The 27579-nt window shown below is 54.5% G+C and overlaps 2 protein-coding genes across 11 annotated transcripts; both read left to right on the top strand.

The window, feature by feature from the left end:
• On the top strand, positions 1-27579 carry LOC123824218 (butyrophilin subfamily 3 member A3-like). 9 transcript variants are annotated; one of them, XM_045847331.1, is made up of 11 exons: positions 14630-14739; positions 16691-16813; positions 18510-18644; positions 18860-19201; positions 20856-21140; positions 22397-22618; positions 22744-22764; positions 22853-22879; positions 24227-24253; positions 24665-24691; positions 26272-27579. In XM_045847331.1, exons 3-11 carry the CDS (start codon positions 18566-18568, stop codon positions 26988-26990), a joined length of 1749 nt encoding a protein of 582 aa, XP_045703287.1. In that variant the 5' UTR covers positions 14630-14739; positions 16691-16813; positions 18510-18565; the 3' UTR covers positions 26991-27579. The 9 variants fall into 9 exon arrangements, with proteins under 9 accessions (XP_045703285.1, XP_045703290.1, XP_045703287.1 ...); XM_045847332.1 differs by having other exon boundaries at positions 14643-14772; XM_045847329.1 differs by lacking the exons at positions 14630-14739; positions 16691-16813; positions 18510-18644 and adding exons at positions 1-82; positions 1067-1199.
• On the top strand, positions 1069-9767 carry LOC123824221 (butyrophilin subfamily 3 member A3-like). Of its 2 annotated transcripts, XM_045847345.1 has the most exons (9): positions 1069-1199; positions 1420-1756; positions 2830-3111; positions 6158-6316; positions 6428-6448; positions 6529-6555; positions 7751-7777; positions 8182-8208; positions 8695-9767. In XM_045847345.1, exons 2-9 carry the CDS (start codon positions 1456-1458, stop codon positions 9447-9449), a joined length of 1599 nt encoding a protein of 532 aa, XP_045703301.1. In that variant the 5' UTR covers positions 1069-1199; positions 1420-1455; the 3' UTR covers positions 9450-9767. The 2 variants fall into 2 exon arrangements, with proteins under 2 accessions (XP_045703301.1, XP_045703302.1); XM_045847346.1 differs by lacking the exon at positions 2830-3111.

The following is a 27579-nucleotide window of genomic DNA, read 5'->3' as shown; positions in this document are numbered from 1 at the left end:
CTCCTTCCGGGTCGGAGACTCAACTCTAATGGAGAACGTCCCAGTGCCTGAGCCCTGGGATGTTCAGCTGGAAGAACGAAGGGTAATTGTGGGGAGCTGGTGAGAGCCAGGGCCCCAGGGCCCCTTGGGAGGGAGGCTGAGAAGTTGTTGAGCCCGCAAGGGGAGCGTGGAGCAGGGCAGGTAAGGTCTGCACTGGGACACCTGTGGGAGGGAGACAACGGGAACCAGGGAGCTGGACACCTGCCCATCCCTGGGAACTTCCTGTGGTCAGAGAGGGGCAAGGCCCCTCACAGTCTCTCCTGCTCGTCTCTGGGAACGTGTTCTAGGAGATTCCAGAAGAGAAGTTGATATCAAACCCAGGTTCGCCTTCCTGCTGTTTGAAAGCCAATAACTGAGAGACAGGGACTGGTGGGAGGAAAGTAGGTCCATTCAAGGGCCTGCAGCTCCAGAATATGGGGTCTCAGCTCAAAGAACGTCCGAACAATTGGACACAGGCAGGGGCTTTTGTAACGACGAAAATGGAAAGAAAAAAAAACACACACACACAACAAAGACACGAGAAGCCAGTGCTGAGAGTTCTCCTTTTGAGGACAAAGTGCAAGCAACGCAGTCTGCTCAGATAACTAGTAGAAGGTCAGCAGATCTCCCAGAGCATAAAGATCCGGCTGAGTAGCAGCGAGGTGAGGGGTCAGGAGGTCCTTTCTGCTGTGCGGAGCACGGCCTGCAGGGGGCAGCAGTGGGATCAGGGACTCAGAGGGGAGGGGCCTGCCTTCCTCAGAGGGTGATTTTGGGGCGCGCACCTGGCTGTGGCAGGAACTGAGGGTGAGTGGAGGGATTCTGAGTTCGTTCCCACAGGAGAGCCCCGCACTCCCTGGTGGAGAGGGTTAAGGTACGTCCATTACCATTCCCTACTTCATGGGTGATTTCCCTGTTGGGTCCAAGGTGAAGAAAATCCCCAGGAGACGTTTGCAGAGGAGACTCTGGGTCAGCAGCCATTGCGTTTGCACGCCCCCTGTCTGCCCTGGGGAGGCACCGTCTCCATGTGGAATTCTCCACCTTCTCCCAGGTCGTCACTGCCGCCCAGCCCCTGCTGGCGTCTCCCTCTGTCCAGCAGGGAACGATGGTGAGGCGCCTGGTCCTCCGTCTGCCTGCCCTCCCTGTCTGCCTCGCCGTGGTCCAGCTGCTCACCCCCTGCTCAGGTAGGACCTGCTCTGCATTTGTGCATCTGAAGCCCTTACCTTTGGGCCCAGTCAGACCCCTGGACGCCCCCCACCCCTGCGAGGCCCATCCAGACCCACCTGTGTGAGGACTGAGTTCCTGTCTAGGTGTCTCTCCCCTCGCCCTCCCTGCTGGGGCACCCCCTGGTCCTCTGGCCCCAGCTCCCTCTGACGGAGAACCCCCTTCTGATGACCAACCCAGTTTGCTGTGGTTGGGACCCCCGAGCCCATCCTGGCCATGGAGGGTGAAGACGCTGAGCTGCCCTGTCACCTGTCCCCGGAGATGAGTGCTGAGACCATGCAGTTGATATGGATGCGACCCAGCCCCAGGCAGGTAGTGCACACGTACGCACACGGGCAGGAGGACACGCCGGCAGCAGAGTATCGAGGGAGAACTTCGATTTTAAGAGAGGACATCACTGTGGGGAAGGCTGCTCTCCGGATTCGAGACGTCAGAGCCTCTGACAGAGGAATCTACCTGTGTTATTTCCAAGATGGAGACATCTATGCAAAAGCTCAGGTGGAGCTGAAGGTTTCAGGTGAGCCTCATATGTTTGATCTGCACTTGCTTTTCCTAGGGTCAAGGGCACAGGCTCCAAGCCAACCTGAGAACACTCTCAGGTCTTCACCAACACCGGCCCCCACTGTGCTGAGACCTGACTGCTGAGTGGTCTTGACCTTGTCCTGACCCATCCCAGTGAAAAAGCACCTTGTCCGAGGTGCTGCCCCATGTAGGTGCTCGTGTCCATGTGTCAGGGCTACACTTCACCTTCTCAGGACACAGCCCTGTCCTGTGGCTTCTGCCTGATGGGTCACTGGGGAGTCCAGCAGGGGATGGATGGTGGGGAGGTCCTGGCTTTGTCCCTGCAGGGCCAGAGGTAGCTATAGTCCCTTCCTGGAGAATGCAGGTTTTGAAGCTGGTCTTCCCTACATGACTCTATTCTTCATTAGGCTTCTACCACCTTGTCTTGCATTTGAGAGTTCAAGGACAGGTAATCACAACTTCACTGTTCCTGTCCCCGAGTCAACCCTCTTCTGTGGAAAAGTTATCCCCTCTCTATCACCAAATTATAAAAACTTCCTATGCTGAAAAAAGAGGTTGACAACTCAATCCTTAATATATCAGAGTTTCCCGAGGGCCCTAGCATACAACACACAGCTTGGGCATCAAGAAGACAAGGTTCATGTCTTTTTCTCCACACGGCAGGGCAAAGCTCACAGAAGACAGGCAGAATGAATTGAGGCACTGGGGTGCGACCTGCTTCAGCTAAGGGGGAACCGTTTACATGCTTGCCCAGGGTGGGGTGAGGGGCTGTTCCAGGAACCAGCATGTCTGGGCCATGGGGGAGGAGAGGGCCCAGCAGTCTCTAAGGGGATTCAGGGGAAGCAATGTCTGTGCTGGCCCAGATCGCCCTGGATCCAGCATGAGGGGCCAGCAATGGTCAAGCAGTGGTCACACTGTGGGTCAGTCTCTCCTACACAGCACACTCTGGGAACAGCTCCTGGGGAATCCCTGCTGGGCTCATCCAGGGTGGGTGTGCCCCTCCCTGCTGTGGAGACCCTCACCAGTGCAGAGGGCTCCTCAGAATTCAGACTCACTGTTCCTCCCCAGCACTGGGCTCTGATCCCCACATTGAAATGAAGGGCTACGAGGCTGGAGGGATCCGTGTGGAGTGCACGTCTGCCGGCTGGTACCCGCAGCCCCAGATCCAGTGGAGAGACGCCAGGGGACACAGCTTGTCTGCTGAGGTGGCCACAGAGGCTGCAGACCCCCAGGGCCTTTATGCAGCCTCAGCCTCTGTGATCCTGGAAGGTGGCTCTGGGGAGGGGGTCTCCTGTGTCATCAGAAACCCCCTGCTGGGCCAGCAGAGGTCAGCCAGGCTTTCCATCCCAGGTGAGTGCCCTGCCCCCTGCCCTGGGCTCCTGTGTGGCCTGTGGGGAAAGGTGTGGTTGTCTGCTGCTGACCTGGGTCTGTGCAGGGAACAGAAGGGACAGAGCAGGGACCTGCTGCTCCTTCCCCATGAAGCTGTTTAAGTTACAGACACCTGAGCTCTTCCTGTGTGCCACTAACTGTGACGGACAATGGGAAATGGGGACAAATGGTCAAGATCATCAAGGACATGGTAAAAGGGGAGAAAACATGTAGTAGGTAAATATTTTAAAATATGTAAAAAATATCAAATTTTAATGTATAAAACAACCCATTAGAAAATATGCAAAAACAAGAATTATCATAGTTCTGGCCAAGATGGAGTCGTAGGTAAAAAGTCTTCGCTTCCTTGCACAACCAAAAACAGGATAAACAACCAATCTAATAACATTAAACAACCAGAGGTGCCAGAAAATCAAGCTGCACAGAAATCCAACACCCAAGGAGTTAAAGAACATTCACTCAGATGGGTGGGAGGGCGGAGATGGACAGCCAAGCAGAGAAGACCTGCAGCAAGGTGGGGTGTTGCACAGGCGAGGTGGGGCTGCCTGAACGGGAAACTAAAGACTCAAAGCTAGCTGTAAACTATGTTGGCGGGTTGCCATGGGGGAGAAAGTCCCAGTCTCACAAGAGAGAGTTCATTGGAAAGTGGGGCTGCAGCAGATCAAGCAAGCCACATTGCCCCTCTCTGACCCGTGCCCCACAGACAGCGCCACCACAGCACAGCAAAGAGGGTTGCCCTGCCCAGGTGAATACCTAAGGCCCCACCCCTTACAACATAATGGTGCACTGAGACAAAGAAATATGTCCCAAATGAAAGAACAGATCGAAGCTCCAGAAAAAGAGCTAAGTGACTAGGAGATAGCCAACCTATTTGATGCAGAGTTCAAAACACTGGTAATATGGATGCTCACAGAACTGGTTAAGCTCAATTGAAAAATGAAGGAACACATGAAGGCTACCCAAAATGAAATGAAGCAGAAAATTCAGGAAACCAACAGTGACGGGAAGGAAACCAGAATTCAAATCAATGATTTGGAACAAAAGGAAGAAATAAACATCCAACCAGAACAGAATGAAGAAACAAGAATTCAAAAAAAATGAGGAAAGTCTTAGGAAACTCTGGGACAAATTTAAACACTCTAACATCAGAATCATAGGGGGTGCCAGAAGAAGAACAAGAGTAAGAAATTGAACACTTACTTGAACAAATGATGAAGGAAAACTTCCCCAATCTGGCAAAGGAAATAGACTTCCAGGAAGCCCATGCAGTCCAAAAGAAGTTGAATCCCAAAGAGGAACACACCAAGACACATCATCATTAAGTTACCCAAGATTAAAGATAAGAGAGAATCTTAAAAGCAGCAAGAGAGAAGGAGACAGTTACGTACCAAGGAGTTCCCATAAGACTACCAAATGATTTCTCAAAAGAAACCTTTCAGGCAAGAAGGGGCTGGAAAGAAGAATTCAAAGGCATGAAAGGCAAGGGTCTACATCCAAGATTGCTCTATGCAGCAAAGCTTTCATTTAGAATGGAAGGGCAGATAAAGTGATTCCCAGATAAGGTAAAATTAAAGGAGTTCATTATCACCAAGCCCTTGTTATATGGAATGTTAAAGGGACTTATCTAAGAAATGGAAGAATATCAAAAACTATGAATAGTAAAATGACAACAAACTTAAAACTGTCAACAACTGAACCTAAAAAAGTGAAAACAAAAACTAAGCAAACAACCAGAACAGGAACAGAATTAGAGAAATGGAGATCACATGGAAGGTTTTAGTGGTGAGGAGGAGGGGAAGAATGTGGAGAAAGGTACAGAGAATAAGAAGCATAATTGGTAGGCATAAAGTAGACGAGGAAAGGTTAAGAATGGTATAGGGAACCAAGGTCAAAGGATTTATATGTACAACCCATGGACATGAACTAAGGGAGGGAATGCTGGAGGGTTGGGGGTGCAGGGCAGAGTGGAGATAAAAGGGGGAGCATTGGGAAAACAGTAATAGCATAACCAATAAAATACACTTAATTATTTTTTTATTTTAATTTTTTATCAGTCCACAGAAAAGTAAATAACTTATGAAAGCATGCCTATCTCACTGACTAGGGAGATGATTTCCGCCCATGAGACTGGCAACAAACGAAGAAAGAAGGTGCTTGATAACGCCCCCTGATGGGGCGACTGTGGGGAGGCAGCCACCCTTAGATGTTTTGTTGCTAAAATTTTGTATATTTTGGGTGCTATTTGGCATAATGTCTACTGGGGCAATAGAGTAATCTTTATCCAAACTATTTATTTATTGATCCAAATTACCACTTCTGAGAATTTATCTGACAGATCAGCTTCCATTACTGTGAAATGCCTCATATAAAAGGTTATTTCCTGCACCATTAACTGTAACAACAAAGAGTCAGAGATGGTGCAAGTGCCCCCGAGGGGACGCGTGTGCAGTGGGTGCTGCCCTGTGAGAGCAGACACAGACCTGCCCCCTGTGCTGAGGCGGGAAGGTCTCCCAGACCCAGGCGAGCAGAGGGAACCTGCAGAGTAGCCGGTGTAGACTGACATGCTTGGTATGAACAAGAAAAAACATAAGAATCTATTTATATTTTTAAAATTTAACAAACACTTGCATGGCACTCGCTGTGTGTCAGGCACTATATAAGCATTAATTTAATCCTCTTACTGAACAGAACGCCAGGAAGGAATGGTTGGGTCATTAGTTCAAGGTCACAGAGCTAGTCAGGCAGGAGATCCTGAATTTGAAGGCTGGCCCTCCAGCCCCAACGTTCAGGTTCTTAATCACCAGAGTAAGATTCTAACCAGAAGCTAGTCAGTGCGGGGCGGAGGGAGTGGACAGAGATTTCAACGATTCCGTACGCCTTGTTGATGTTTGAACTGTTCCCATGAGACAGTCCGACCGTTCCGGACAGCACCACTGTGTGGCGGTGAGGGGTCTGGGCACTTCGGGAAGACAATGGTCTCTCAGCGGCTGAGGCTCACCCTTCGCAGGCCCCTTCTTCCGGAGCGCGCAGCCCTGGGTGGCGGCCTTCGCGGTGACCCTGCTGGTTCTGCTGGTGACCCTGGCGGGGGCAGGGAGTTTCCTTTGGAGACAGCAGAGGAAGACCGAGGTTCTGCGGCAGGAGAAGACGAGGGAGCAAAGAAACAACGGTGAGACCCCGCCGCAGGAGGGCGCCACCTCCCCACCGCAGCCGGCACCCAGCGCGCGGAAACTCCCCTGGGTCCTCCTCTGAGGACTTTCTTTTTCCTGCTTATTTTCAGAAAGGCTGCAGGACGAACTCAGTAAGTCCCGATCCCCAGCCCCGCGCGTCCTGCGGACCCTGGGGACACACGTCACTGACGCCTCACATTGTTCCCTGCAGGGTGGAGAAGGTTCGAGTACACACCACGTGAGTACCCGGACCCGCATCTCAGCCTCTGTGCTCCGATATTCCAGCCCCTTCCCTCCCCCCTAACCGCCCAGGGGAAGGAATGAGAACTGATGGGAGAACCAGGCAGGGGTCTGTCTCGGTGGAGAAGGGGCTGCGGTGTCTCTCCATCAGGGGGCGCTCTAGCCGGGACACCCCGCCAACCCCGAAAAGGAGAGTGGGCGGGAGGTGACTCAGTGTGGGAGTCCTTCCCTCCCTGGTTGATTCTCACACTCTGTAGACAACCAGGAAGAAAAACAGAAGGTAAGAAACGTGTCCCTTAAAAACAGGAGTGGCCAGTGTCAGTTGTCACAGATTCATCATCACTGCTAAAAAAATAGTACCTGAATTTTTCCCATTAAGTTGTCCAGTTGTTTCTGGAAGTGGTCAGGATATCATACAGATGGAGGTGGATGGATTCCAGCACACAGGTACACACACGTGTGCCCAGGGCGACCCTATGCCCAGGTGCACCCAGGTCCTGGAGTAAAGTGGTCACCCCTCATCCCAGGGCGATGTGGTGCAAGACCACAGGTAGCACCAAGCACTGAACACACGAGGTTTTTCCTGTTCACGTAAAGAAGGCTTCTCCTTGGCACACCAGCATCACTGCATCACTGTGCTTGTACATTGGAGTCGTTATTAAGTAAAATATGGGTGACTGAACAGCAGCACTGTGATACTGGGACCATCCATGTGTCACAGAGACACTCAGAGACCGGCAGGGGAGGCAGGATGCTGGGTGGACGTGCTGGACTCGGGGAGGATTCCTGAGGGGGGCAGGTTGCAGCAGACAGCAGGGGACCTCATCATACTACTCAGATTGGCATGCAATTTAAAACTTCTGAATTCTTTCTTTCTGCAATTTTCCATTTTTTAAATTTTCTGGCTATAGATGATAGAAGGCAAACAAACTTTAGAAAGCAAACTGTATAAGCAGTGCCTCCTGCATAGACACGGACAGGACAGCTGTGCGGTCACCCTGGGACACCCCCTGCAGGGCGCCTGGGGGTCTTGAGCTGCAGCTGATGGAAAGAGAAGGGGACACCGGGGAGGGAACAGGCAGAGGGGGAAGTGGGGAGGGTGGGGGGCACACAGGAAGACGACAGGGGGCACAAGGGACAGAAAGGAACCAACTCAGACATGACAGTTCAGGTGACTGTCTGTCTCACTGCAGGTGAGGAGTGGCCTCAGGCCTATGCAGGTGAGTGAGCCTGAGGCTCTCTGGTTTCCCGGCTCCTGTGGGGGAAGCAGGTGCAGCCTTTCCTGCTGGGGGAGGGGCCGTCCCGTCCAGCTCAGAGGCTCATTCTCTGTGTCTGCACCACCCCCCTCCTGTCTGGTCACTCAGAGAGGACCTTCCACACCCAGTGTCCCCTCACCCTGCTGACACCCACGCCCACACCCGGCACAGCCTGGTCGTGTCCCCACGGCCCCAGCGTGATGGAGGGAAGCCCAGCACTGGGAGAGGGTTCAGCCTGGCCCGCAGAGCTGCAGATGAGGGGAGTGGACGCTGGAGGGGACTGAGGGGAGGAGAGAGAAGAGGCTCCGTGAGGACAGTGGGGGGGGGGACAGAAAGAATGACCTTTCCTTGTCTGTGCTTCCTTCCAGAGTGGAAGACGGCCCTCTCCCAGCCTGGTGAGTGGGTCCCTCTGTGTCCCCAGGACAACCCCCGAGGGCCCCTGCTCCCTCTTTCCTCTCCAACTGTTGACTGGGACAGTTCTGGGAGGGTGACCTGAGGTCATTGTCTCAAAGGTGTGCCCACCTGCTGCCCAGAGCCCAGGGAGCAGGGACAGCAGCTGTCCTGGGGTCCACAGGTCTCTGTGGGAGGCAGAGGCAGGAGGGGCGGGGCTGGAGGGAGGGGCTGCAGGGAGAGGGAGGGGGGACCTGACCAGGCTCAGGCTGACCCAGGTCCTGCAGGAAGGGACTGGGGGGGACGGCAGGAGGCTGCTCAGTGAGGGCACGACCGCTGTGGTTCCTGGGCTTTGCTGATGGTCCCCTTCAGGGCAGGTCGGGGCCCCCACTCGCTGGAGTGTGGCCTCCGGCCCAGAGCCTGGTCTTGAAGGCTGAGGCTCTGAGGTCCAGGCACCATGGCTGACCCCACACCCTCTGACCCCCCTGCAGCGGATGTGTTTCTGGACCCAGACACGGCGCACTCCGCCCTCCTGGTTTCTGAGGACAAGAGGAGCCTGCAGTGGGCAGAGGAATGGCAGGACCTGACAGAAAACCCCGAGAGATTTCAGGGGAATCACTGTGTGCTGGGCTGTGAGAGCTTCACGTCAGGGAGACACTTCTGGGAGGTGGAGGTGGGGAACAGGGCACAGTGGTGTGTTGGGGTGTGCAGGGAAAACATGGAGAGAAAACACTGGGTTAAAATTAACCCAGAGAGTGGGTTCTGGGTCATGGGGCAGCATCCTTGGGGTGACTACCTGGCTCTCACCAACCCACAGACCACACTGACCTGTGTGAGCCCCCCCGAGAGGGTGGGGGTTTTCCTGGACTGTGAGCTGGGGCAGGTCTCGTTCTACAATGCCCTCGGCGGGTCTCACATCTTCACCTTCCCACACACCCGCTTCTCGGGGCCTCTGAGGCCTGTTTTCAGGATTTGGACGACTGAGCCCACTCCCTTGACCATTTGCCCAGCACAGAAACCAGTGAGAAGAACCCTTCTGCCCGACCCAGGGCCTGACCCTTCCCTGGAGACCCCAGTGTCCACGGGCCCAGCTGATGGGAATGGGGACCCTCAGGCTGAAGAAACATCTCTGCTTCTCGCTGCCCCGCCTGGAGCTGAGGGCCTCCTGAACAGTAAAACGTCTCAGCGGGAAGGGACTGAGGACGTACAGAAGGGACCAGTGGCCACTTTCTCAACCAGACTGTGACCTGTGGGCACAGAGCAGACCCACCCTCCCACCTCCCACCTGAAGGTCCTCTGTGAGCAGGACGGTGGGGGGGGAGGGGGGCAGACGGACGTCAGTGGAAGTTCCATCACACGGTGGGACCCACGTCCAGGACACGGCGCCCACCGCTGACCACCCACTGAGGTTCCCGAGGTTCCTGTCACCTGTGGGTCCTGGGGAAAGGCCGTTCTTCCTCCTCCTCAACATCACTGTGACTGTTCACTGTGTGTTTCCTCGCCCTGAATGTGGGTGTCATGTCACATGTGTTAAATAAATGTGTCAATAATTGTCACTCTTCAACAGAGCTCTTTCTAGATTTGACCCCCACGGTTAACTCACCAGGGTCACAGTTTGGCTCCTGGGCACCTTGTTACCGAATCCTTGTTGTGTTGGGTGTGCAATGCAGCTGTGACCAGTAAGCACACATGTCATGACCTGACACAACACACATCTGTGACCTTAGAACTTTGAGGTCAGGGGTCCAGCATGGCTGTCACCGGACAGAAGTCAGGGTGTCTCAGGCTGGGTCCTTTCTGCAGGACCCAGGCACGAGTCTGCGTTGCTGACTCTGGCTGCTGGCAGAGCTGAGTTCCCTGCAGTGACGGGACCCAGGTGGCCCCTCTTGCTGCTGTCAGAAGGGCTGAGACCCTCCAGGCTGGGGACATCTGGAGTCGTTCTTGCAGGGACAGACGTGGGGGAACAAGTCAGGTGAGGGGAGTGACATGGAACAGGGTCCCAGGGGTGGAGTCACTGGAGGTGGGGCCCTTGCTCCTGAGCTACCTGCAGCGTTGGTGGCGTCAGGGGAATGGGAGGACTCCAGAGGGAGGGTCCAGCCACAGGCGGGAAATGTTATGACTGTGCTTTAGGGAGATCGTTCTAGAAGAAATGTACCCGATGGCTGGACTGGGATTGTGGGACCCGGGATGGGAGCATCCTGTGGGTGTCCAGGTGCTGGACCCAAGGAGGCCATCTGCTGGCCGACCCGTGAAAGGACACAGCCAGAGCCATTGGCTGTCCAGGGGCCCTGGGCCTGGGCCCAAGACCTTGTCACACGTGACGGCCATTTCCCTCTTCCGGCTGCTGTTCCCAGGACTGCCAACGACTGGAAGGTCACTCCCTGTCCCCCGTGGGGTTGGCTGGGAGGGACGCGCCTGTCGCCCCGGCCTGACCACGGGCAGGGAGAGTTCTCGTGCAGCCCCAGTGCTCTGCGCCGCGGGCCCCGGCTCCCACTGCATTTACCCTCTGAGCCAACCCCAGGCCTTTCCGCAGCTTCCTGCCGGCGCCCACGGTCCCGGCCGATTCCACAGCAACAGTGACCCCCAGACTGGGGGGCAGGGAGGGGATCTGCTCCGTGCAAACCGGCTCCACTGGGACGGAGCAGGGACGTGGGAACGGGGCTGTGTCTGCGGTGGGCGGGGCCAGGTGAGGAGGGTGTGCGCTGATTGGTGGGGAAAGGTGGGGGCAGCTCCGCAGGAGGAGGTGACTCCCCAGACTGGGGCAGGCCTGGGGACTGTTAACCCTGGACCCTTATCCTGCCCCAGACCCCGGGTGTCACCCCGCAGTGACACAGACCCGTCAGAGGGGCGGTTAGTTACAGTCCACGCAGTCACCAGAGTTACTGACGGGCTCTTCCCTGGGCACCGGGGACCCCCCTCCTCTCCCCCGTCTAGACCTTGGGGAGGACACTCGCTTTCAAAGGCTTCCCGTCCCAGACAGTGGAAACGATGCACAGAATGTCACGGCCCCCTCCTGTGCTGGCAGGTGTTTCTTGGGATGCCGGGACACCTGGCATAACTCGGGGACCAGGCCCAGGACGGCCGAGTCAGCGGGGAGACGTGTGTCCCGCCCCCTCCCTGCCTTGCTGCGCTGTCTTTCCCACCGAGCAGCCTCAGCGGGGAGTCCAGAACCTCCGGCACCAGGTGCCCGGGCGGGGCCGGAGGGGCCTGAGTCGGTGCTTGTCCTGGGTCGGGCTGTCCGGGACCAGCTGCTGGAGGTGGCCTTGACCTTTGGAGGAGGGGCCAGGGACCTGGGTCAGAGTGTCCATGAGACTGGGGATGACCATACATTTAGAACCCGGGGTCACCCACGTAAAAACCATCCACTGATCACTTTGAACACACGACTGAAAATCACCCCTACATCCATATGTGAAGCACAGCTTTGGTGCCTCGTGCATTTCAGGACTGAGCTCCTCCTGACAGGTGTGTGCAAGTTCCCCGGGGAACGTGAACTGATGTCATAACTCAGTTTAAAAGGCTCCAGGTGAGTAACTAAGCACAGGGGCATCCAGGGAAAGTGAGCGTGTACTGTAACATGTTCCTTGTAGATGACAAGGTAAGCGTGTGTAGTGACACGTGCACTGCAGACCCTCAACGGTGGGCGTGCGCAGAGGCCTGGAAGCACAGCACAGACTGACAGCTGTCAGAAGGGAGGGTTGGGGGGCTGAGTGGGAGACGGTGAAGGCATGAGCCAGAAAACACATACGAGGGGGTCACAAAAAAAGGGAATGTATTTCTACAAAACTGTGTGTTTATTCTCACATTCTTAAGGTCAGTCACCTTCAAAGCACTCCCCACCTGGTGCAACACACCTATCCAGACATTGTATCCACTGCTCAAAACAGGGTTTGAACTGGTTGATTTCAATGCTTTTAGTGCTTCTGCCCTTTATCCTTCTCCTCTTCCACATGGTCAAAACAATTCCATCCAGAACTTTTTTCACCAAGGAAACAAACAATGTCCCTTGGGAGGAGATTGGGTGAATGGGCAGGGAGGGGGGGTGGATTACAGGGGGTTTGCTGCTCTGGGTCCCACTCTGCTGAACACTCGGCTGTGGGCAGGTGTGCTCGTAAATGACCCATCGTGCAATGCGTTGAAAGAGCTTTCAGAAAAGTTCACTGAGCCTAATGCAGCCTCTCAAACTGTTGTGGAAAATCCACCCACAGGTGGGGAAATAACGCAGCACAAACTTTATTACGGGGGGTGGAGGGCGCTTCAGGGGTTAATTCCAAATCCTGAGCCCAAAAAGGCTGGGTTAGGGGTCCTTTTTATATACCAATTACACAGGCAGAAAGGGAGGGGGGACCAGCTGCTGAAAGCACGCATTCAGAAGCAGGGGCAAGATTAGTGACCTTCAGATATCCTTACATAGCAACGTCTTGCTAGCCAGCTGCTTACCGAAAAGTAACTTTTACTTAGCTTTTGTCCAGACAAAACTTGCAAGTGTTACAGAGAGCAGTTTCTTTTCCTGCCACAAAACAACACAGCTGGTGCACTGACCCAGAGGGGTTCCTAGAACACTCACCCAGCGGGGGAAGCCCTGACTACAAGAGGTCTGCCTTCCAGAAGATGCTTCCAGGGTTTTGGGGGGGGGGGTGGTCCCCCTCGTAGAGTTAACCTATAGACACCAAAACAGTGAGGTGACAGCAGAGGAAAAGGGGTTGGGGTCTGTAGAGGTGGGAAAAGGAGGGGAACTGGGTACAGAAAGAGACTTTGCTCAGGGTGACGGGCACATGATGCCGTGTGTGCAGATGACGTTTCATCGGGTTTGGGGTTTGGGAAACCAATATCACCCCAATGAATTAATTTGAGATCATATGAAATTATTTTTAAAAGAAAATAATAAAAAATGAGCAGTAGGTATAGTCAGTGTTCATTGAAACATTCGCTCAACTATGCTCTGTCTTTGCAGTTTTCCCCACAAACTGCTGGCGGAGGGGGTGGGGCGGGAAGAGCCGTGTTCTGCTGCTGGTAACAGAGACCAGAGGTGCCTGGGGCCTCAGCTAAACACGACTCACGTTCCTCTCATGGGAGATGACCCCAGAGGGCAGCGGTCCAGGGATGGTCTGAGAGCTCAGAGAGGCATCCACGCCCCAGCCTCCACCTGTCTCCATTCTCTGCCCTCTCAGTGTGTGGCGTCCATCCCCAGGTGGCCTCTTGGTGACAAGATGGCCGCTGAGCTCCAGGTCCAGAGACGGTGTCCACCCAAGAGGAAGGAGCAAGTGGGAGGATCGTGGAATTCTCTAGAGAAGCACAACACATAACATCCACCTGCAAACCATCAGCTCAAACTCAGTCCCTCAGCCTCTCCCAACAATAAGGGGGGTGGACACAGTGCAGTACCCTCCCCCCAAAACTCAGTTTGTTCACTGAGGAGCAGCAGGGAACAGATGGGGCACAAGGGAGCAGCCACCTCCACCCCAGAACCCACATTCACACGATGGGATGCATCACAGTCCATCAGCCACAGTCACACTCAGGCCCTGGGGGCTCAACTCACAGTCTTGAGACCTAAACACAGTGTCTCTGGAGGCCCCAGGCCACAGGTGGGCCCTGCTGGTCCCCAAGTCCCCTGACAGACACACTCACATCCTCTCCCATCCAACCTCAGAGGACACAGACCCTGCAGCAGAGGGAAGTGAGCACACCTGAAACCCAGGTGCAGCTCAGATGAGGGGCAGAGGACGGATGGACCTTCTCAGCAACGCCCCCATGACCCTTCCCTGGAAAACCTGGAACCTGCCCATCGGCCCCTGACAGCACCGCCCGTGGGAACCTGAACACGGTGCTGCCTGGGAGTGGATCTGAGACCTGAGTGTCACAGGGGCCAGGACAGGTGCAGGGAGCCTGCCCTCTCTCTATCACACCTGCACTGGGCTCTGCTGTCAAAGACGTTAGCCAACGACCACAGTGACCCTGTAATTCCTGCACCCTCCTCTGCTCCCCACACTGCCCTCTGCTGCTCTGTCCTGGTTCCTCTGCTAAACACACTGTGACACAAGTGACATGAAGCAGGTGTGTGCAGTGAGGTACTGCTCACATCCACCCACACCCAGGACTGATTCACGCAGGTGACCGCACAGAGAGACCCAGAGGGGGGGAGTCAGGGCTGGAGCTGGTCTGCACTGCCCCATCCAACTCGGGGTCCCTGTTCCTGCCAACCTGACCCACTGGTTTCTGCCCAACAACTGATGAGACCCAGGCTCTGAGCCAATCAGAGAACAAGTGTTTTCAAAGACAGACTTTTGCCCTGTTTCCCTTGCTGAACACCCTTTCTCCTTCCCCACCCTTTCTATCAGATCAGAGACTCACTTGTAATAAAGAACCCTGGAGTACCTTTGCTCTGTGATTTTCATCTGGGAGTGTCAAGGTTAACTGAGAGCAGTTGGTGAGAGCCAGGGCCCCAGAGCCCCTTGGGAGAAAGGCTGAGGCGCTGGGGGAGCCTGCAGGGTGTCCCGCACCCAGAGAAGGAGTGTGGGGCTGTGTGCCTGCAGGTGAGGGCACAGGGGGAGCGTGGAGCAGGGCAGGTAAGGTCTGCACTGGGACACCTGTGGGAGGGAGACAACGGGAACCAGGGAGCTGGACACCTGCCCGTCCCTGGGAACTTCCTGTGGTGAGAGAGGAGCAAGGCCCCTCACAGCCTGTCCTGCTCGTCTCTGGGAACGTGTTCTAGGAGATTCCAGAACAGACGTGGACACCAAACCCAGGTTCACCTGCCTGCTGCTCAGCAGCCAATAACTGAGAGACAAGGCCTGGTGGGAGGAAAGTAGGTCCATTCAAGGACCCACGGCTGGAGATCAGGGGGGTCTGTCCTGACAAATCTGAACAATGGACATAGACAGGGATTTTGTAAGGAGAGAGAAGGAAGGAAACAAAAACGCAACAAAGACACGGAAAGGAGGATGTTGAGAGTTCTGCCTGGAGGGGACAATGTGCAAACAACACAGTCTGTTCAGGTTCCTGGTCGAGGTCAGCAAACCTCCCAGAGCCGAATGTCTGAGGGTGGACTGAGCTCCTTCTGAAGTTAGTGTCTGGAATTCTTCAGCAAACCGACTGTTTATCTGAGGCACATATAAGTGAGCAGGTCACCATTTACAGAAATAATGTGGAAAGAACAGTGGGGTGGGTTACCAGGTGTGTGTCTTAAAGATTAATTGTAAAACCCTTGCCAGTGCGGCTTAGTTGGTTGGAGCATCGTCCCACATACCAAAAGGCCGGGGTTCGATTCCTGGTCAGGGCAGAAACCTGGGTGTTGGATTCCATCCCCAGATTACGCAGCCTAGGAGGGGCAGCCAACTGATGTTTCTCCTTCATGTCTATGTTTCCCTCTCCCGCCCACTCTCTTCATCTGTTTGTCTCCTTCTCTCTCCTCCACCCTTCCACTCCCTCTGAAAGTAATGAAGAAAAATGTCCTTGTGTGAGGATATAAAAAGATGTATATGTAAAGAAGATTGTTAAAGAAATATTTGTGATATAGAACAATCTGCAGCATCCACACACACAACGGTTGAGGAATGCATGACTACACACTGTCTGACCCCAGAGGGGGTTCCAGTCCGTGTGTCTGTACCTCCCTTTTGGAGAAATGTCCATTCTGGTCCACAGCTCATCTTCTAAATCAGATCGTTTGTTTTTTTGATGTTTAGTTGTATGAGTTCTTTATAAATTCTGAATATTAAACACAGTTTAAAGAGTGAGTACTATTACTATCTGCTTTTTATTTTATTCATTTGTTTAGTTTAAGATTCCATTTATTTCCCTGGCTGACATAGTTCAGTGGATTGAGCACGAGCTGCGAACCAGGCATCGCAGGTTCGGTTCCCAGTCAGGGCAGGTGCCTAGGTTGCAGGCCACCACCCCCAGCAACCCCATATTGATGTTTCTCTTTCTCTCTCTCTTTCTCCTTCCCTTCCCTCTCTAAAAATAAATAAATGGAATCTTTTTTAGAAGATTTTATTTATTTATTTATGTTTAGAGAGGGGAAAAGAGAGGGAGAGAGACATTGAACTACAAGAGAAACATTGGTTGGTTGCCTCTCACATGCTCCCTACCAGGGACCTGGCTGTCAACCCAGGCCTGTGCCCTCCCTGGGAATCGAACTGGCAACATTTGGGTTCACAGGTTGGCACTCAACACACTGAGCGACATCATTCAGGGCTAAACACTTTTTAAGTTGTATTATTGGGAATATCTTCTTCATTTATTGCATGGTGTTTACATTTTGTTGATAGTTTTCTGTGCTGGGCAAACACTTGTTCCTTTGAAATGGTCTCATTCATTTATTTTTTCACTTTTTGTCCTTGCCCAAGGGGACATGCCCAAAATGACATTGTGAAGAGTAATGTTAGAGAATTAATTGCCCATGTTTTCATCCAGTTTTATGGTTTCAGATTTTACATTTAAATCTTTAATTTTATTCTGTGTTCTTCTTCGTACTTGGTCTAGGAAAGGGATGCAGTCACACCCTTTTGCACGTATCCGTCCAGGTCTGACAGCAGCATGTTGGAGAGGGTCTCTTCACCTCAGACCGATTGCCCACAGAAGGGAGGACTCGCTGCTGGCTCTCTGGTCTGTCCCATTGACTTTGGTGACTGCTGTCCTGCCAGGTCCTGCTGTCTCTTCAGTGCAGACGTGTGACGTCCTGTCCTGTCCGGGAGTGTGACACCACCAACTTCGTTCTGTCTCAGGGTTTCTCTGGCTGTTCAGAGTTTTAGTGGTTCCACATACATTTTAGGGTTAGTTGTACTTCTGAGAAGTAGGTCGTTGGTACTTTAGTAGGGATTGCACTGCATCTGTGTGTTGCCTTAGACAGTGCGGACATTGGGACAATATGAACCCTTCCCAACACCAGCACACTGTATGTCCCCACTCATTTGTGTTTCCTCAGTTTCTGTCCTCATTGTGTCCGACAGTTGTCAGTGTGCAGGTCTGTCACCTCTTTACTTACATTTAGCCCTAGGTACTTTGTCCTTTTGGGTGATATTGAAAATGGGATTTAAAGCATGTCTGATTCTGAATATTCAGTATTGCTGTGTAGAAATGCAGCAGGTTTCTCCTTTTATATCCTGAATGTTACTCAATTCATAGTAGTTCTAATAGGTTCTTTTTTGGGGGGGTGGCGGAGTCTTCAAGCTTTTCTCTATTTTGTATCATGTCATCTGCAAATGGTGAGAATTTTACTTTTTCCTCTCTGATTTGTATGATTTTTATTTCTCTGTCTTGTCCGATCAGTGTGGCTAGGACTCCCACCAATGTGTTGAACAGAAGTGGTCATAGTGGGCATCTGTTTCTTCTTCCTGATCTACAGGAACGGCCTTCAGCTTTTCATCACTGAGATTATGTGGGCTGTTCGTTTAGGAATCATGTTTTTAATAAAGAGGTTTTCTATACATTTGTAACAAAATTAGTTGCAGTTTGGCTATTTAAATTGTATCTACACTTTGCTATTGCAGATTTTACCATGGTGAACACACTTAAATATAAGCCTTTGTGATAATGCCTGATTTGTCTTCTTTGAGATTGATTCTTGCAAAGGAAAACATTCTTAAGCCAGTGTGTGTGACTGTGTGTGTGTGTATATATATCACATTCAGTAATATTTACATTCATGTGAAGCAAAGTATATGATTTCCATTATAACATAATTTTTTATTTTATTATTGTTATTACTATTAATATTATTTGGGTTATTTTAAACTTGTATATGATCGGGATTAAAAAACAGTAAATATCCCCTGAAATAAGTGGAAATACATCCCACACTGTGAAAACTTTTCATTTAAAACATTCAGGTACTTGTAAAGGCACAGGATGCAAAGGACTCCGCTTCTGCTCTGGATGGAATGGGGGTCCCTGGGGGGGACTGAGCAGCAGGGAGGGGAGGGGTCAGGACGTCCTGGCTGCTGTGCGGAGCACGGCCTGCAGGGGGCAGCAGTGGGATGGGGACTCAGAGCAGAGGGGCCTGCCTTCCTCAGAGGGTGCTGCTGAGGGCGGGCAACTGTCGGGTTCAGGGAAGTGTGGGTGAGTGGAGGGATTCTGAGCACCTTTCTGAAAGGAGACCCAAGGACTCCCTGCTGGTGAGGGTGAAGGTACTTGCATTCCTGCGCCATGTTTCCTGGGTGATTTCCATGTTGGGATACAAGGTTGAGAGACCCCCCAGCGGACATTTGCAGAGGAGGGTCTCCCGTCAGCAGGGATCCTGGTTGCACCCGGGGTCAGCCCTAAGAGGGCGCGTCTCCATGTGGAATCCTCCCCCTTCTCCCAGGTCGTCACTGCCACCCAGCCCCTGCTGGTGTCTCTCTGTCTGCCCAGCAGGGAACGATGGTGAGGCACCTGGTCCCCCGTCTGCCTGCCCTCCCTGTCTGCCTCGCCGTGGTCCAGCTGCTCAGCCCCTGCTCAGGTAGGACCTGCTCTGCGTTCGTGCACCTGAAGCCTTTCCCTTGGGGCCCAGTCAGAACCCTGGGCTCCCCCCACCCCTGCAAGGCCCGTCCAGACCCACCTGTGTGAGGACTGAGTTCCTGTCCAGGTGTCTCTCCCCTCGCCCTCCCTGCTGGGGCTCCCCCTGGTCCTCTGGCCCCAGCTCCCTCTGACGGAGCCCCCCCTTCTGATGACCAGCTCAGTTTGCTGTGGTTGGACCCCCTGCGCCCATCCAGGCCATGGTGGGTGAAGACGCTGAGCTGCCCTGTCACCTGTTCCCGAACATGAGCGCTGAGACCATGGAGCTGATGTGGGTGCGATCCAGCCCCAGGCAGGTAGTGCACACGTACGCACACGGGCAGGAGGACACGCCGGCAGCAGAGTTTCAAGGGAGAACTTCGATTTTAAAAGAGGACATCACTGCGGGGAAGGCTGCTCTCCGGATTCGGGACATCAGAGCCTCTGACAGTGGAAACTACCTGTGTTATTTCCGAGATGGAGACTTCTCTGAAAATGCCCTGGTGCAGCTGAAGGTTGCAGGTGAGTCTCAGGTTTGATCTGAGGTCATTTCCCCGGAGTCAAGGGAAGAGGGTCCATGCCCACCAGGGAGCACTCGGGGCTCCTCAGCACCAGTGGTCCCCCCCCCACGGCCCCTCCCTCCCTGCTTCTCTGAGGCCCGAGACAGACCCAGGTCGTCCCCCAGGAAGGGCTCCTCCTGCATCCAGTAAAAAGACCCTCACGCCGCCCACCAGGTCTCAGCAGGGAAGTGGAGGTCGGGGCCAGGAAGGAGGAGGACACCACCCCCCGCAGTGGGGGGCACACAGGTGTTTGGGTTCAGTGTGTCCCAGACAGTGGCCGTGGGCCCCCAGGTGCCCGCTGCTGTGGGTCCAGGGGCTGAGCTGCAGGGACAACACCTGTGGTGCCCACACCCTCCAACCAAAGGCCCCGGGACACACGTGCAGTTGAACAGGGTGTGTCCATCCCTGGAGCATGGAGGGGGGACGCACAGGGGAGGAAACCGGGGTGTCTCTGAGAGGGGTGTCAGGGAGCACAGGGTGTGACCCCTGGGCTGTCAGGGGACTTGGGGGGACGTGGAAGCAGGGCTCTGCTCTGGGCTGGATGCTGTCAGGAAGGTGCAGGGGTGTCATGGGTCACTCCCAGCCAGGACAGGGGAGGGTGGTCACTGCTGTGGTCTGCACACTGTTCCTGCTTCCTCTGTGCTCAGACCGACTGCTGAGTGGTCCTGACTTTGTCCTGACCCGTCCCAGGGACAGAGTGACCTTGTCTGAGGTGCTGCCCCGTGAAAGTGCTCGTGTCCGGGTGTCAGGGCTGCACTTCACCTTCTCAGGACACAGCCCTGCCCTGGGCTTCTGCCTGGTGGGTCCCGGGGGAGCCCGGCAGGGGATGGACTGTGGGGGGTCCTGGCTTTGTCCCTGCAGGGGCTCCTGAGCCAGACACTGTCCCTCCCTGTAGACCACAGGTCCTTTGAAGAGAGTCCTCCCCACAGGACTCTGTCCTCTCAGGTCTGTAAGGGGCTTCCCCCTGCTCCCCTTGTGTTTAGGGATTCAGTGTCAGGTAGTAAAACCCCACAGTTCCTGCCTGGGTCAGCGCTCCTCTGTGGAGAAGTGTTCCCCTCTCCACAGTCACGTGACGGAAACCTCCCACGGTGGAGGGGCCCCAAAGGAGGCTGACACCTGCAGCATTAATTACATCAGAGTTTCCCACAGGGACAAGCATACAGCACACAGCTGGGGCAGCAAGACGAGGTGCAGATCCTTCCTCCACACGGCAGGGCTGAGGCTCACACAGGACAGGCGGGATGGATGGGGCACTGGGGTGGGATCTGTTTCTGCTAAAGGGGAACCGTTTACATGCTTGCCCAGGGTGGGGTGAGGGGCTGTTCCCGGAACCAGCTTGTATGGGCCATGGGGGAGGGGAGAGTCCAGCAGTCTGTAAGGGGATTTAGGGGAAACAAAGTCATTTCCAGCCCAGATCCCCCTGGATCCAGCACCAGGGTCCAGCGATGGTCAGGCAGTGGTCACCCTGTGGGTCAGTCTCTCCTGCACAGCACACTCTGGGAGCAGCTCCTGTGAATCCCTGCTGGGCTCATCCAGGGTGCATGCCCCTCCCTGCTGTGGAGACCCCCACCAGTGCAGAGGGCTCCCCAGGATTCAGGCTCACTGTTCCTCCCCAGCGCTGGGCTCTGACCCCCACTTTGAAATGAAGGGCTACGAGGCTGGAGGGATCCGTGTGGAGTGCACGTCTGCCGGCTGGTACCCGCAGCCCCAGATCCAGTGGAGAGACACCAGGGGACACAGCTTGTCTGCTGAGGTGGCCACAGAGGCTGCAGACCCCCAGGGCCTTTATGCAGCCTCAGCCTCTGTGATCCTGGGAGGCAGCTCTGGGGAGGGCGTCTCCTGTGTCATCAGAAACCCCCTGCTGGGCCAGGAGAGGTCATCAGCCACGGTATCCATTGCAGGTGAGTGCCCTGCCTGCTGCCTTGGGCTCCTGGGTGGCCCCCGGGGGAAGGTGTGGTTGTCTGCTGCTGACCTGGGTCTGTGCAGGGAACAGAAGGAACAGAGCAGGGACCTGCTGCTCCTTCCCCATGAAGCTGTTTGTGTCACAGACACCTTCTGAGCTCTTCCTGCAGCCACACACGGTGCCAGGGGATGGGGACTGGGAACAAAGAGTCAAGGTCAGCAAAGACATGAGAAAAGGGAAAAATATGTACAATGCAAATGTTAGAAAAAGGGCTGATCTCCTTAAAATAAAAAACAACGCAGTAGAACAACAAGCAAAGAACAGGAATGATCAGTTCAGAAAAGGAAATGACTCTGGAAATGATGCGGAATCTCACTGTGAGATCGGCTACAAAACACAAAACAAGGCCCTTGATGGTGGGATTGTGGGGAGACAGTCACTCTCAGATGTCTGTGGCTGTTATTGGGTATATTTTTGGAATATATTTTCACACCTTCTCTCGGGGTAATAAAGCATTTGTTATTCAACATACTTAATCATTGGTCCAAACTCCAGCTTCTGGAGTCTGGCAGACCAGCCTGTGTTTGTGTGAAATGAACCATGTAAAAGGTTATTTCCTGTATCATTAACCATTTTAACAAAGAGTCAGAGACGGTGCAAGCGCCCCCGAGGGGCCGTGTGTGCAGGGGGCGCTGCCCTGTGAGAGCAGACACAGACCTGCCCCCTGTGCTGAGGGGGGAAGGTTGTGCAGACCCAGGGTGAACAGTTTGTATAGACTGCTATTTTTGGTGTGAAGAAAAATATATAAGAATATATATGTTTTAATTTAATAAACACATCCAGGTTTCAGTGTGTGCCAGGTACTTTATAAGCATTAATTTACTCCTTTTACTAATGTGGACACCAGGAACAGATGGTTAAGTTGTTAGTTCAAGGTCACAGAGCTAGTGAGGCAGAAGACTGAATCTGAACCCAGACCCTCCAGCCCCAAAGTTCACCACCTTCATCACCAGATCAGCTGACTCAGGAGAAGCTAATAAATGGGGACTGAGGGAGTGGAGAGAACCTTTAATAACTTTGTAAATGTATCTTGATATTCCAACTTCTCTCATGTGAGGGGCAGACATTTCAAGAAAACTGTACTTATTATGTGACTCTAATAATTCTGGGCACTTTGGGGGGAGAACGATTGTTCTCAGTCCCCAGATACTCTGAGACCCAGGGTGGCCTTCAGCTGAGGCTCACCCTTCGCAGGCCCCTTCTTCCGGAACGCGCAGCCCTGGATGGTGGCCCTGGGCCTGACCCTGCCGGCTCTGCTGGGGCTCCTGGCGGGGGCCGGCTACTTCCTGAGGCGACAGCAGAAGAAGATCCAGGCCCTGTCCCAGGAGAAGGAGAGGGAGCGAGCTGAGAAAGCAGCAGCGCAGGCGGAGAAAGAAGCGATGAGGGCAGAGCTGCAGAGGGAGCAAAGCCACAAAGGTGAGGCCCCGCCGCGGGAGAGCGCCAAATCCTGCCCCAGCCCACGCCCACCACCCATCACACAGGTACTCCCCTCAATCCCCATGACAGGAGTTTTTTGGGGTTTTTTTCCTGTTTATTTCCAGAGCGCCTGCAGTACGAACTCCGTAAGTCCCCATAGCCGATAGCCGTCCCTGCGGGTCCTGGGGTCTTTGCATTATGCGCATCACAGATCCCTCACGTTGTTCCCTGCAGGGTGGACAAAGACCTGGTACCGACCACGTGAGTACCTGGATCCACATCTCAGCCCCTGTGCTCCGATATTTCAGCCCCTTTCCTACCCCGTAACAGCCCAGGGGAAGAAACAAGAGCGCTGATGGGGGTGGGACCAGGCAGTGGTCTGTCTCAGTGGGGAAGGGGCTGCCGTCCTTGTCCTCCAGGGGGCACTCACACGGGACACCCTGGGAACCCCAGAAAGGAGAGGGGAGGGAGGTGACTCAGAGTGTTTGTCCTTCCCACTTGCTTCACAAAATCTGTAGTCCACTGAGAAGAAAAGCAAAAGGAGGGAGAAAACTGTCATTTAAGAACAGGAGTGGCCAGTGTCAGTTGTCACAGATTTATCGTCAGGGCTGAAAAAATACTATCTGAAATGTTCTGATTATGTTGGCCGCCTGTTTTCAGAACCTGGTAGGAAATAATCACGCTGAAGTGGGTGGACTGTAGCAGGCACTCACCTGTGCACAGGGCGAGGCAATGTCCAGGTGTGGAAGTAAGTTGTTCACCGCTTGTCCCAGGGGGACGTAGTCCAAGGCCACAGAAAGTACCAAAGCCTGCTTATGCGAAGTTCTTCCTTTTCACACAATGGAAGGCACATCATTGGCACACCAGCACTGCAGCATCACTGCTCTTGTGCTTGGGGACGTTACTACGTAAAATACCGGTGACTGAACACAGTGCTGTGTTGCTGTGACCTTCCATCTGTCACAGAGAATCCTCAGTCACTAGGGGGCAGGGGGCAGCATGCAGGGTCGAGGTTTTGCACTAACTGACAATTCACAAGGAGGCAGGATGGGACAAATGGCACAGGAAACCATCATGCTGATCAGATTGACGTTCAGTTCAAAACTTGTGAATTGTTTATTTCTGGAATTTTCCATTGAACACTTCCCCAGAACAGTTGACTAAGGTAACAGAAACTTTGGAAAGAAACCATGGATAAGCGGTGCCTCCTGCATAGACACAGACAGGACAGCTGTGCGGTGACCCTGCTGAGACTGATGTGCAATTTAAAACTTGTGAATTGTTTGTTTCTGCAACTTTTATTCACTATCCCCAACCGTGGTTGACAGAAGGTAACTGAAACTTCAGAAGCTAAAGCAGGGATGAGAGGTGACTGCTGCACAGACACGGACAGGACAGCTGTGCGGTGACCCTGGGACAGCCCGTGCAGGGCGCCTGGGGGTCCTGAGCTGCAGCTGACGGAAAGAGGAGGGGGTGCCGGGGAGGGACCAGGCAGAGGGGGAGGTGAGGAGGGTGGGGGGCACACAGGGAGATGACAGGGGGGCACAAGGGAGAGGAAGGAACCGACTCAGAAAGGACAGTTCAGGTGACCGTCTGTCTCCACTGCAGGTGAGGAGCGGTCTCAGGTCTATGCAGGTGAGTGAGCCTGAGGCTCTCTGGTTTCCCGGCTCCTGTGGGGGAAGCACGTGCAGCCTTTCCTGCTCCGGGAGGGGCCGTCCCGTCCGGCTCAGAGGCTCATTCTCTGTGTCTGCACCACCCCCTCCTGTCTGGTCACTCAGAGAGGACCTTCCAGACCCAGTGTCCCCTCACCCTGCTGACACCCACGCCCACACCCGGCACAGCCTGGTCATGTCCCCACGGCCCCAGCGTGATGGGGGGAAGCCCAGCACTGGGAGAGGGTTCAGCCTGGCCCGCAGAGCTGCAGACAAGGGGAGTGGACGCTGGAGGGGACAGAGAGGAGGAGAGAAAAGAGGCTCAGTGAGGACAGTGGGTGGGGGGGGGGACAGAAAGAATGACCTTTCCTTGTCTGTGTCTTCTTCCTTCCAGAGTTGAAGATGGCCCTCTTCCAGCCTGGTGAGTGGGTCCCTCTGTGTCCCCAGGACAACCCCCGAGGGCCCCTGCTCCCTCTTTCCTCTCCAGTTCTTGCCTGAGGGAGGTGACCTGAGGTTGTGGTCTCAAAGGTGTGTCCACCTGCTGCCCAGAGCCGAGGGAGCAGGCACAGCAGGTGTCCTGGGGTCCACAGGTCTCTGTGGGAGGAAGAGGCAGGAGTGGGGGGCTGGAGGGAGGGGCTGCAGGGAGAGGGAGGGGGGACCTGACCAAGCTCCTGCCCTCCTGCCCCTGTGTGTCCCCAAGTTCTGCCGTGTTCCACAGTCACTGCTGCTCTGCGAGGGCTGGGACAAGGACCGAGTGAGGTGGTGACCGTGTGTTGTCAGAGCACCCACAGGAAACAGACGGCCTGTTTGAAGAGGGTGTTTTTCTGACAGTTATGACCACAGTGAGGAGAAGGTGTCTTACGACCTAAAAACGATGCAGACAACTCCTCAGACTGCAACAGACTGTGCTGTAGGGTGATTCACTCCCAGGGGTGCAGGGTCAGAGAGGACAGAGGACCCCACAACCTGCACAGATTATCCCCTGACCTCACACCCCTTACAGCACTTTCTCACACTGTAACTCGGGCATTGATGACTGACAGGAACAGGGACAAAGAATGGGGCAGCACCAACCACACCTCCCGGTGGTCCTGTGACAGGTGACTCTTTATAACGCACATGATCCCCAGTGTGGAGTTGACCTCGGTGCCCCGTCACTCTGGCTGTTAGTGAGAAAAGTGCTCATGGCCGTGTTTAAGGGACACGGATGACTGTCACCTGGAGGCTTTGGTGTGCTGGCTGAGGACAGTGAGGCAGCTGGGGCTTAGGGGGGTGCTCTGGGGGGAGGTGCTGTGGTGGAGCATCTCCCTGGGGGACGTGGGGGTCAGCACTATGACCCCTCTCCTCCCTCCTTCCCGTGTCCAGCCTGCGCCTCCCCTTGGCCAAACCCCACAGTAACCAGAGCCCAGGGGCCCAGGGGTGCTGTCCATGGAGGACTGAGTCCTGGGCCAGAGGGGGTGGGACAGGTGGGGAGTGGACCCCCAGAGCACCTGGAGCCCCCAGCCTGGCCCCGAGCACAGGAGGGACACGGTGTCTGTTGTCACACCAGGCACTTCCTCTGTGCCCGGCCTGGGGCTCAGTTTACCACCCATTTGTCCTATTCCTCCCCAGAGATCAGTGTTTTACCCCCACTTCACAGACAGGAAATTGAACTTGAGATATTCCGTAGCTGGTGTCTGTGGAAAGAGACACTGTGCAGGAAAGGACGTCACCCAGCTCAGGGGGCAGAGCCAGGGCTGACCTTTAATCCATGTACAGGTGGGCTCAGACATTCTGGGGCAGAAACAGGAAAATGGTAGATCCCAGCCCTCCTCAACCTCCCCTCCCTCACCAAACACAAGACCCCTACAGAGTCCCTGGCACAGCTGAGGGTCACGTCCAGGGTGGGCTGGGGACCCCGGACTGTGGGCCTGGGCCTCCTGCCCAGACTCAGGCCTTGAAGGCTGAGACTCTGATGTCCAGGAGCCACGGCTGACCCCACCCCCTCTGAACCCCCTGCAGCGGATGTGTTTCTGGACCCAGACACGGCGTATCCTGACCTCCAGGTTTCTGAGGACAAGAGGAGCCTGAAGCCATCATTCACACAGCAGAACCTGTCAGAAAACCCCGAGAGATTTTGTGGGAATCATTGTGTGCTGGGCTGTGTGAGATTTACATCTGGGAGACACTTCTGGGAGGTGGACGTGGGGGGCAGAAAAGACTGGCGTGTTGGGGTGTGCAGGGAGAGTGTGATGAGAAAAAAGGTTGTTAAAATGGCCCCCAAGAATGGATTCTGGACAGTGGGGCTGAATCCTGGGAATGAGCACGTGGCTCTCACCGACCCACAGACCCCACTGACCTGTGTGAGCCCCCCTGAGAGGGTGGGGGTCTTCCTGGACTGTGAGCTGGGGGAGGTCTCGTTCTACAATGCCCTCGACGGGTCTCACATCTTCTCCTTCCCACACACCCACTTCTCTGGGCCTCTGAGGCCTGTTTTCTGGGTTTGGACAACTGATCCCACTCCCTTGACCATTTGCCCAGCACAGGAAGCAGTGGGGAGGTCCTTCGTGTCTGTCCCAAAGCCTGACCCCTCCCTGGAGACCCCAGTGTCCCCGGGCTCAGCTGCTGGGAATGGGGACCCTCAGGCTGAAGAAACGTCTCTGCTTATTGCTGCCCAGCCTGGAGCTGAGGGCCTCCTGAACAGCAAACCTCTCAGCAAAAAAACACTAAAATCACACTGAGTGACGGACTTCACTAACATTCACTCAATGTTTCCACACGAGAGACGAGGAGACCACAGTGCAGACAGTGAGTTAACTTTCCAAAGGTGACTCAGGGGCCTCGAACAACCAGAGCTGACATTTATAGGTGACTTCACATGTACTAGTGCTGTGCTACCTGCTTCAGGTGAATCTCACTCACTCATCCTCACAACCACCCTGTGAGGCAGCCTCATTTAGAAAGTGTGGAAACTGAGGCAGCAGCAGTTCCCTGAGGTACATAATTCACTCAGATTTTAGTGCTGAATGATGTCCATCCCCTGCCCCTCCCCCTCCCTCTGGTCTGTCCCTTTGCAGCTGATTGTCCTGTTGGGCAGGGTCATGGGCAGCCCTGAGGGTCCCTCCCAGGACACCAAGGGTAAAGGTCACTGCAGGTAAAGGCCACATCCCACTTCGATCCTCCAAGGTCAACTGTCAGAGCCAAGGTCCACCCTTCACTGACGGGCTCTGCAGGACACCGTGGTCCAGAGGGTGAACTCACAGTGATCCCATCACACAGGCTGAGAAGGGACCAGCGGCCACTTTCTGAACCAGCCTGTGACCTGTGGGC

This window comes from Phyllostomus hastatus, unplaced genomic scaffold, assembly GCF_019186645.2.
Source record: "Phyllostomus hastatus isolate PE091 unplaced genomic scaffold, TTU_PhHast_1.1 phas_contig_550, whole genome shotgun sequence".
Lineage (NCBI taxonomy): Eukaryota > Metazoa > Chordata > Mammalia > Chiroptera > Phyllostomidae > Phyllostomus > Phyllostomus hastatus.
This window is presented reverse-complemented; position numbering and strand designations above follow the sequence as displayed.

What these genes read in the sequence shown, in the direction of transcription:
- LOC123824218 (XM_045847329.1), top strand. Translation starts at nt 29, where the DNA reads ATGGAGAACGTCCCAGTGCCTGAGCCCTGGGATGTTCAGCTGGAAGAA. An exon ending in GCTGCTCACCCCCTGCTCAG is followed by an intron (nt 1,200 to 18,859) that starts GTAGGACCTGCT and finishes TCTGATGACCAG; the next exon opens with CTCAGTTTGCTGTGGTTGGA. An exon ending in AGCCACGGTATCCATTGCAG is followed by an intron (nt 21,141 to 22,396) that starts GTGAGTGCCCTG and finishes CACCCTTCGCAG; the next exon opens with GCCCCTTCTTCCGGAACGCG.
- LOC123824221 (XM_045847345.1), top strand. Translation starts at nt 1,456, where the DNA reads ATGGAGGGTGAAGACGCTGAGCTGCCCTGTCACCTGTCCCCGGAGATG. An exon ending in AGCCAGGCTTTCCATCCCAG is followed by an intron (nt 3,112 to 6,157) that starts GTGAGTGCCCTG and finishes CACCCTTCGCAG; the next exon opens with GCCCCTTCTTCCGGAGCGCG. An exon ending in AAGGTTCGAGTACACACCAC is followed by an intron (nt 6,556 to 7,750) that starts GTGAGTACCCGG and finishes GTCTCACTGCAG; the next exon opens with GTGAGGAGTGGCCTCAGGCC.